The sequence below is a fragment of the Sphaerulina musiva genome, assembly GCF_000320565.1.
Source record: "Sphaerulina musiva SO2202 unplaced genomic scaffold SEPMUscaffold_3, whole genome shotgun sequence".
Classification (NCBI taxonomy): domain Eukaryota; kingdom Fungi; phylum Ascomycota; class Dothideomycetes; order Mycosphaerellales; family Mycosphaerellaceae; genus Sphaerulina; species Sphaerulina musiva.
In genome coordinates this window covers 2,442,139-2,452,436 of record NW_016017385.1, presented here as the reverse complement: position 1 = coordinate 2,452,436, position 10,298 = coordinate 2,442,139, and the positions used below count along the sequence as shown (strand labels likewise).

Below are 10,298 nucleotides of genomic sequence, written 5' to 3'. Positions count from 1 at the left end.
GTAGTAGTAGTAGTAACAGCGCAGCGCGGCGTGGTGTGGAGGAGGAGGAGGAGGAGGAGGAGGAGGATGATGATGATGATGACTGCGGACATGTTACGGCTTGGTGGGATCAGTATTTCGCCTGCCTTATACCAATGTGATATATGTATATATAGGAATGTCTCGTTAATATACCTAGTACAAGTGGCTGGTGTGGAGGCTGTTGTTCTCCCACAATTGTTGAAGAACTTGTTGCATTTGTCATCATCTCGAATCCCTCTCTCTGTTGTAGACATGACTCTTGACAAAGGTGGTATAGCAATTCATAGTGTTTAGTGTGTAGTAACAGTAGAGATGTTCCTCAGCAACAAGGATATAGCTAGATCTAATGTTGCTGACTAACCCGACAGTTCTCCAACCGATGACGCGCTGTCGACGCGACTTCTCCAATGGGTGGAGCTATACCATTTCTCGCTTTGAACAAACATTGGACAATTGACACTTTCAAGGTGAAAAGAAAACGGCATTTCTCCATCGCTTCATCCCCTTCCCACTCCACCAGCACAACCAGACGACAGACACAGACAGATTCAGCCTCCGAGAACACCCGTGGAAAGCCCATCTAATCACGATTTAGCACCACCGTCATAGGCCACCTCCTCATTTTCACCATCGACGACGACTATCACGACGCTTTGGCTCACGCTCGAAACCGGTGGTTCCGCTACAAAGTGTGTGTCCGACGCGTATAAAAAGGATGGCCCAGAATCTGCTTACATCAAGCGCTTTCGCTTCTCTCCCCTGCACTCGCAAATTTGCTGTCGAGAGCTCTGCTCGATTTGGTAGCTTTGTCGGACCCAGCACACGACCATGTTCCGCTCAACATCACCGTAGGATACCTGCCCAACGCCGCGCCACGGGACCGACGACAGCAGAACCGAGGGACTCGACTGCAGCAGTAACATGGGCTTCGAAAAAGGCCTGGGCCAGCGCGACCGCGGTAGCTCGTCCAACTCTGCACGGAAGATCGGGTTTCAGCGCTAGGGGCAATGTTGCTGCTCACGCGCTGCAGACGCGGTCCATGCACTCGACGGCCCACCGCTCCGCCCTCTCCGTCAAATCCCATCCCTCGAAAAACCGCGATCGAGGGCCTGAGAGTAAAGAGGATACGCAGACGGATTTTGGCGCTATGAATATGTTAGGGAATATGGTTCCACCTTCTACGGCTGTGGATGCATGTCTCGATGATGGGTTCGCGCTGGACTCGGGGTTGAAGGTCACAGAAGCGGGAGTCTTGCTCGTAGGTGGAGAGGCGTTTAAATGGAGGCCTTGGATACGGGAAGGCGAGGGCAATCACAGTGTAGGAGGAAGAGGAGCCGGAAAAGTCAAGAATGCAAAGGGCATGTTTGAAGTGGATAAAAGCGTCTGGGGAGTGCTGGACTTGGTCTGGCCGAAACCTGACTTGTTGATTCTGGGCACTGGGGAGAAGATTGTGCCCGTGAGTCCGCAGACGAGGAGAGATATTGCCGCATTAGGAATCAGAATCGAGGTGCAGGATACACGAAATGCGGCGGCGCAGTTCAACATGTTGGCGACGGAGAGGGGGACTCAACAGGTTGCTGCGGCATTGGTGCCTATCGGATGGAGGGAGTAAGGTAGAACTAGTCTCAGCACGACTGTGTGTTTGTGTTCGAACAGAATACCCAGAATGTCGACTATGCAGCACCAGTCTAGCATGTTGAACATGTTCACAACTGCAGTCAAGATATACATACATCCATACCTGGTATATGTGCATAATCCCTCGGGACATACATGTAATTGTCGCTTAGCACAATAGTTGCCAAGCCTCGGACATCTGTGATCGGCCCCATCCTTCTTCTCCAACTTCAACTCCTCCCATCTCCTGTAAACACACATCATCCCACTCTTGGAGGAACCAATCTTTCTTCACGACTACGTAAAAAGGAAAAGCAAATATGACTCAACTTCCCATACGAACTCCCGAAGAGCGTTCCATCGCTCGCTCGACAAAGCGTTCTCTGCACGGTCAACAAGATTCCCCAAAACAACACCGCAGGATCCTCATCATCGGCGACTCCATCACTCATGGCGGTGAGGGCGACTACACTTGGCGATATCGATTATGGCAATGGTGTAAACAAGAAGGCCTGCTAGCAGCAGAGGAAGAAGAAGCCTCCGATCATGAATCTCAACTTGGAAATCCCGCAACAACCCCAAAGAACATTTCCCCAAAAGTCTCAGTTTCCTTCGTAGGACCCTACACTGGCGTCAACCCCCGCCCTTCTCTTGTTGCACCCCACCCTGTCCCTTTACCGGATGACCAATCTCCCGATGATCCGTATTGCCCCCCAAACCGGATCCCATGGGGTTACGCTCGCGATGTCGATGCTTCATTCGCAACAGGTTGTAGACATTTCGCCACCTGGGGTTATCAAGCGCACCAATGTATGCAGTCTATCGCAAAAGTCGTGGAAGATTGGTCGCCGGACTTGATCATCAGTCTTCTGGGCTTCAATGATATTGGATGGTGTGTGAGTGATGCCGAGGGGACGTTGCAGGCTATTCAGGGAATCGTGAGATTTGCTCGGATTGCGAAGGAGAGAGTTCAGAGTGAAAGAAGAAGAAGGGGGGCAAACGGTGGTGATGGGGTTCAGGATGAAGGTGAGGAGGAAAGATTAGATTTCGTGATAGGAAATATCGTGAACCGCACGCTTCTCGATGGAAGAGAGGATCTCATCGAAAACACCCGAAAATTCAACTCTCTACTCCTCGATAGAGCCCATTCTTGGGATCAACATAACAGCAAAGTCGTCGTAGCCGACGTCGCCGCACTCTACGATTGTGGACCTCAATATCGCGATTGGGCCCCCGCGGCATATGATGGACTGCACCCGAGTGCGTTGGGAGAATTCCAAATTGCGAAAGCTTTTACCGAGACGTTGCATCAAGAGTTTGGGTGGGGGAGCAAAGGGTTGGAGATTCCATCTTCGTCGCATCATGGTGATGGTGGTGGTGTTCCGAAGAGGAATCTACAAGTTCCAGAGGGCATCACTGCGAAGAGTACGCCGATGGGAATCCAAGTCCTGTGGAAGGATGTTTTTGGTGCGGCATACCAGGTACACTGGCGGGAGTTTTCTTCTTACTCATTGTCCTCGTCCTTCTCCTCGTCATCGTCATCACGAGGAAAGCCAGAACTCGTCAACAACAACAACGATTGGACCCTTTCGGAATCCTCTCATCCACAAATCTTCCTCCCTGTCCCACAGCATTGTACGATCGAATTCCAACTCCGTTGCCACCATGGCTTCGAAACAGGTCCTTGGTCTCCCATTTACAAAGCGAAATGTGTCGACGCTCCCATTCCCGCTCCGACGAACATCCAAACGTTTCCGAATTCCATAGGCTTTGAAGTCCGATGGGATGCTCCTTCTCTATCGTCCTCATCCTCCTCCACGAACAACACTACCATTAAAAATAACGGATCCATCACTCGCTACGAGATTCTCTACAAATGTCCCACGAGAGGAGACGTATTCCCCACCATCGTGGCTGTTCCTGGGGACCAGACTTGTGCTGACATCGTTGTCAAGGATTTCCTTCCCGCTGCAGCTCGAGCGTTTGAAGGCAATGCTCGTGACAATATCGATGGGGGGAATCGATTTGTGGGTATTGTGGAGCCGATTATGGTGAGGGGTTGGATTTTTAATCGGGGTGATGATGACTCTTCTTTTTCTCATGCTTCACCAAGTTATGGTAATGACAATGGAAACAAGACCCACCACGGCTGGTGGTGTTCCGGACTCTGGGGAAATGCACCTCCCGTGAAAGTCGGCGTAGACGACGGCACTGAAACAGGACGACTCCTCCTCCTCTCCTCACAGCAAGCAGCGATGCAGATGCAGATGCACCATCCTTCTGGAACGCTACAGCCCAAACCCAAACGACCCCTCAATTTGCATGTCGTTTACATTAGCGAAAGGGGAGATTCTCTCCTTTTGAAATGGAACGATGGTGATGAAGAAGAAGACCATCGTAAGAGAGGTCCAGATGATAATGAAGATAAGGATACGGATCCAGACTCACCAGGTTATCGAATCTATCTTCGAAAACTATCTCCATCGTCATCTTCACCTCCATCTCCATGGACGACGAAAGCGGAACCCAACGGCATGTTCATCAAGCAGAAATGGAAACAGGTTAAAATGCCTACTCCCGGAGCGTGTGTGTGGGATTATGAGTTTTGGGTGAGTAAAGTGAGTAAGGTGGTGGAGGTGGATCGGTGGGAGAGGTTGAGGGAGATGAAGGGTACATATGTTGGTGGTGTTCTTGGTGGTGGTGTTGGTGGTGGTGGTGGTGGTACTGATGGTGGTAAGAAGGGAAATAGTCACTGGGAGTGGGAGCTTGAGAGTGAGAGGTCTGCGGGAGTGATACCGGAGGTGAATGGGGTGATGGGGAGTTTTGAGTAAATAGGATGTAGGGATGTTGGGGATGTTGGGGGGATTAAGATATAAGAATGCAAAATATGTGAATATATGAATCTGGGAAAATATGAATATATAGGTATAAATCATTCATCTCTCTACTTACCTTGCCTTACCTTACCTTACCTTACCTTTCCCTTATATACCTATCTACATCAAAAATTTCACTTACTTAGACTTCCTACCTAACCCTAAGGTATATCTTAACCTCCTACCTATACCTAACAACAAAGTAGAACAGAATAGTTAGAACATCGTAGAAACAGAATAGTAGAACAGAACAGACAGAACAGACAGAACAGACAACTTTCTATTCTTATTTCTTATTTCTCACAAACTCTGGAAACTATATATACCTCATCTCTCTCTCTGTTCTACGTCTCTCTATTCTACGTCTCTCTATTCAACGTCTCTCGTTTCGTTTCGTCTATCTTTACAACTAGGTATCTAACTGTAAATATAACTGTAACTGGTAGATTCTATAACGTTGTCTGCTTGTGCGTGAGTAGTATTAGTAATACTTGATACTTACATACGTTGCCTGCCGTGTTTCTCTCGGTGCCGAGGAATCGCTTCGATCTATACCTGGTACGCCTTATAGTTCGAGGTAGGTAAGGTATATATGGTAGAAGCGTAGCGTAGTGTGGTGTGGTATAGCGTGTAGGTGGTGCCGTTTCCGTTAAAACGTTCTTGTTCCGTTCGCATGGTCTGTTTTGGTAGATGGGGATGTAATGTAGACATGTAGACATGTAGATTTTCATTACATACCTTACGGATCACAAGTGGTATGGGGAGATGGGGAGATGGGATGGGCAGATGTTCACATCTGCTTCCCATGTCCATGGTCACGGCGCGGCAGTGGTGGACATGTTTTAGCGCGGTCCGAAGATTCGCCGGCGGCAAACTGACGAGTCTTGTTCAATGTTCGGTATTTTCGCTCTCCCTCGACGTACGGACGGGACGGGCTCCTGTTCACTCTTCTCCTGGTCAATATCTCTCCGCAGTGTCCTAAGATGGGAAGTTCAGATGTTGCCTCACATTCACAAAATAATTTCTTCGAATCTACCACCCTCCTACCACACTACGATACACTCTCTCGGCCTCATCGTGCCGAGCAGCGTCCGCATCGTGACCAAAACGCCGGACAGGGTGGATTCCCCGGCGAGTCAGAGAACGCAAAGGCTGACTTTTGTTGCGTGAGAGGGTTGACTGTTGACTGTCTCGGGCACCAACAAGCACACGGGACACACGGACACACGGGACACACGCAAAGAAGACATCATGATCCCGCACATCATGTCAATGCCAAGCCGACCTGACCGCGAACCGACACTCGCCACACACTTGCTTGCCCGCCTCCTGCCCGCTTCCCTTGAATGAGGGAGGTCCGCTGCGAATCTCGCACAGGATCCGAAACCCGCTCTCACAGTCACAGCTGCAGATCACTCGAGACATCTCCGGTGGCGCAATGTGCCTGAATCGCCTAGTCGTCCGGTAGGCAGGCCTGAGAATGAGCAGGCCGTTGATGCCTCCATCTCTCGTCCACATCAGCATCATCAGCATCATCATCATCATCATCATCACAGCCAAGATAAAACGCCGCGTCACGCGCTCGCACAATTCGGGGTCCGATCTCCTCGCACAAGGTGTCGAAGCACGGGGAAAGGCAAGGCAGGGCAGGGCAGGACAGGGCAGGGAAGGAAAGGAACTGCACAGTCCACAGTGGCACACAATGAATCTTGCGCGCGAGTCGTCCTACACGTTGGCGGAGAGGGGAAAGGCGAGGGGAGAGGAGGGCAGCAGAACGCAGGGCAGGGCAGGATAGGGCAGGGCAGGGCAGATCAGAGAGAGGCAAAAAGAAAAAAGGAATGTTGGCTTGGATGGGATGAGCTACGTCAGGCAGGATCTCATTCTCCGCGCAGACTTTGCCAGGGAGGGAGGACTGACTCTGTTGTGGGCTTGTGGCAGGCGGCACTCGGCTAGCCATTGGCCCAGCCGCGCACAGCAACTCCCTGTCGTCACGCGCTCTCGGCTCTGACTGTCCAGCGTGTGCATGCGAGCGCACGCCAATGAGCGTGCTTTCCCCGCCGGCGGGCCGTTGCGAAGTGATGGACAGCGAATGGCCGGGCTGGCTGGCCCTGGGCGCCAGGGTGTGTGCCTCTTGAGGTTGCTCGGCTTGGCGGTGATGGCCATGGCGCATCCATTTACTGGACCCTGCACATGAACGGGTGCACAGCGAATCGCGATGGCCGCCGCGACATGGCGCTGACAGCATTTGCAGGCTCGTCGGCGCGACATTATTGCTTGTGCCTTGTGGCAGATTGGCAGATTGCCTGCTGCTGGCACCAGCGTGGATGGTGATGGGGATGGGATAGGGATGGGGGATGGATGATAGGATTGATTGATAGCAGCAGCCCAATGGAGAGTGCCTCCAAGGCCCCCAACGTTCAATAGCATACCCTCATGTCCGTTGATGCTCGTTCGAGCCCTACCCCGCCTTGAACCTCTAGATCCCCTCCTTCACCACCGCCTACCTTAGTGAGTGGCCTACCGCCTACTCTGTTCATCCTCCAGGCAAGTAGATTATTAGAAGCCTGCTTTTTGGGGGGTGGGTGCCGAGGGCTGGCCTTATGAACGACGTCGGATCCTTCACTACCTCCCTCCACACCGTACCCGCTACCTGCGACTTGCGACTTGCGACTTGCGACCTGCGACCTGCGACTCTCACGCGGGCGCCGCATACGCCAGAGCCAGCCAGCCCGCCAGCCAACCCGCCCGCCAGCCAGCAACCAGCCAGCCAGCACCATCCACCGTTGTGGCTGCGCGCGCGCAATCACCATCTCCTCTCCCGTCCGTCGCACTCCTCCTTGGCCCCAGATCTCCATCTCGCACTCATCATCTCCGCCCGTAGTAGGGCCACACTACACAACCTACTACATCCTGACTGCCTGTCTGCCTGCCTGACTGACTTCCCGTCCTGAACATCGCATCGCGCTAGACCGGCATGCTCCGATTGTGTCTGCGCCCATACCTCCTACAGCACACAGCACACAGCACACACGCGCGCACACAGCCCACCCGTCCCCACGAGCTCCCCGTTCCGTGATTGCTGCTGCTCGGAAGCTAGTTCTACCACAAACTACCTTACTAGCTACCTCCACTCCACTGCCTGCCAACCTCTGCCTGCCTACCTCTACCTCCATTCCTGACCTAATACCTCTCCGCTTTCGCAAAGCTTACTACTCTGCACTCGTCATCACTCGACCCTCTCTCTGCTCCCTTCCGTTCCCACCTGACCAAGTCGTTGGATTCGCCGAGCACAACCATCGCCACAACACCGTCGAGCTCGCCGTCCAGGACTACTGGTCACTCCTCTTCATCCGGCCATACCTGACCTTCATACCGGCCTGCGAATCGGAGCCTGGCCCAGCGAAACTTGTCCCCTATCCACGTCCCCCCATCACAGCGCTCGGGAAAGTCGCTGGCCAATGTCAGAGCCCCGATACACCTGAGAGGAGAGCCATGCATACAATACCCTCCGAGTCAGACCAAAACCGAACAACCGCAAAGTAGCCCTGCCCCCCCAGGAACCATTCGCCGCTCTGCCGCGATGTCGTATGTCACTCTTTTTTTTTTTGGCTGACCCACCCCCATTCGGGACCACATGCTTTCCCACGTCTCGTCGCAAAACACATAGCATCCAGGCTGCAGAGAGCTGTGTAACAGCAGCTACCTGGCCGTGCTAATGACATCTTGTAACTATGTACACTAACCACCTCTCGTATAGCCATCAGCAACACAACTCGAAACCTCAAAACTTGCAGAGCTCCAACGCCTACTCGACTTCACCATCTCAATTGACCCTCTCTGGTGGTGACCTCCACCACAACGTCGGCCAGCCCCACCCGTATCATCAACAACAGTACTCGTACTTGGGGAGTCCCCACGATCCCACAGCAGGCTTTGGCTTCCCTCCTGCGCCGCCGCAAGGATACAGACCGCATCCACTCCAAACGCAAGCACTTCCTCCGCAACAACAACAGCAGCAGCAACAGCAGCAGCAACAACAACAACAACCACAACAACCACAACAACAACATCACCTGCAGCAGATCTCGCCGACCAACTCGCGTAAACGACGCGCGTCCGACTTGGAAGGCTTACCCGGTTCGTCGAGCAGCAATACGAGCGTGTTCGGTAACCCCGTCGGGTTGTTGAGCGCGCCAGGCGATCTGGATCCAGGCGGGCTCGGAGGGCCGCCTCAGCAGCAGCAGCAGCAGCAGCAACCACCACCACCAAACCCGCCAGTCAAGAAGGGGCGCACCAATACGCCATGGACTCCTGCCGAAGAGCAGAGACTCAAGACGTTGCGCGATGCCGGCAGTAGCTGGAGCGAGATTGCAAAGACCTTTCCCACCAGAACGGAGGGAAGCGTGAAGAAGCATTGGTACAAAGTACGCTTGTCCCAACCCTTTCCCTCCCCCCCCCCCCCCCCCCTTCCCCTCGTCGCCTGTGTTGTGATGATGACGATGACGCTGACCGAGTCTCACAGGATATGCACTATGCCGAGTTCGCGGAAGACGAGGTCAGCAATTTTGTTCGCCTCACAGCGGTCTCCGAAAGAGAAGTGTCAGTCCAGCTAACGTTGTTACAGAGCGCCGCTTTACTGCAGGCAATCAAAGACTATGAAAACAACAAGTGGAAGGTGATTGGACAGAAGGTGGGCAAGCCCGCAAAGGTATGCTTGCTCCTCTGTTCCCGCGAAAAGTTCCCGTCCGTCCAGCGCCGCAAGAGACTGACACTTTTGTGTGTGTAGGCCTGTGAACAGTTCGCAAAGGAACAAGGCTGGAAGGTCTGAGACCCGCCCGGTTGCACGTGCTTTTGGAGGAGTTGGTACATCATTGCATGCTGGTGCTTTTGGAGAGAGATACCCATTCGCATCGGCGATGCGCTGAGCTGCGACGGCGTTCGTGGGTTTCTATTCTTTTTGTTCTGAAAGTATGCGTCTCGGCGAGGCGTTGGCGGCGTGCATAGAGACTATGTACGGAGCACTTGCAATATGCGATGCCACTCGTGGGAGAGATGGAAGAGAGAAAAGCACAGGACGAGGCCATGTCCGGGGGTCCAGCCGGTGTGGTGTCGTCTTTGGAACTTCACGTATGAAGATGCGAGCAGCTCTAATGTAAGAAAGGGAAAGTCAAGTGAGTGGCATGGTAGACAAACAAGACTATTATGGTAATAGATGGAAGACAGCAGGCCTGACATGCAAGGCCACAACAGAGACTCACAGAGAGCGCGAGAGAGAGATCCACCAGTGTGTGTTTGAGTAACGGGGTTGTTTTCGTTCTCTTTTTTTTTTTCTCTTTTTTTTAGTCTTTGGTCGTCTTCGCCACAACCCGCCCGACATGCCGACGCCGCATCGTTTCACTTTCTCCTAGACAGCTCGCCGGTAGCCGCAGTACCTGGGGGGCGGGCGGGCGACACGGGCGGTCTGAAACCGTCTGGGCAGAATCCGAAACACTGTGCTGTGCGAATGCCGTAAAGATGGCCGGCCGCTCAGTACCTCCTACCTCCTAGGTAGGACGGGTAAGTCCAAGGTCGAGGGTAGAGGTACCGGTGGCAAAATCTGCTCTCCGCACGGCCGACGAAGCCGACGTGCGGTGGACTTTCACTGGTCGGTGGTTCTGTACACTCTACACCGGGCACGCTTCGACTTCCCACCTCACCTCGTCGCCTCTCCCACTACTACTACCACCACCACCACCACCCCAATTCTTGCGCAGTGATCTTGTAGCCACCACCTCTCACCACACC

General features: G+C 53.2%; 3 protein-coding genes across 3 annotated transcripts; all 3 read left to right on the top strand.

The window, feature by feature from the left end:
* Positions 1-500: 500 nt before the first annotated feature.
* SEPMUDRAFT_148401 (uncharacterized protein) lies at positions 501-1,638 on the top strand. Its single transcript, XM_016904900.1, has one exon. The coding sequence runs from the start codon at positions 737-739 to the stop codon at positions 1,631-1,633; it is 897 nt and encodes a 298-aa protein (XP_016762921.1). The 5' UTR covers positions 501-736; the 3' UTR covers positions 1,634-1,638.
* A 320-nt stretch (positions 1,639-1,958) lies between these two features.
* Positions 1,959-3,431, top strand: SEPMUDRAFT_40913 (carbohydrate esterase family 3 protein; the record flags this gene model as incomplete). Its single annotated transcript, XM_016908804.1, has 3 exons — positions 1,959-2,136; positions 2,239-2,613; positions 2,683-3,431. Coding segments are annotated over 3 exons (1,302 nt in total), but the record flags the coding sequence as incomplete, so codon positions are not given.
* A 5,348-nt stretch (positions 3,432-8,779) lies between these two features.
* SEPMUDRAFT_40399 (uncharacterized protein) lies at positions 8,780-9,342 on the top strand (the record flags this gene model as incomplete). Its single annotated transcript, XM_016908781.1, has 4 exons — positions 8,780-8,938; positions 9,037-9,069; positions 9,139-9,222; positions 9,301-9,342. Coding segments are annotated over 4 exons (318 nt in total), but the record flags the coding sequence as incomplete, so codon positions are not given.
* Positions 9,343-10,298: the final 956 nt, after the last annotated feature.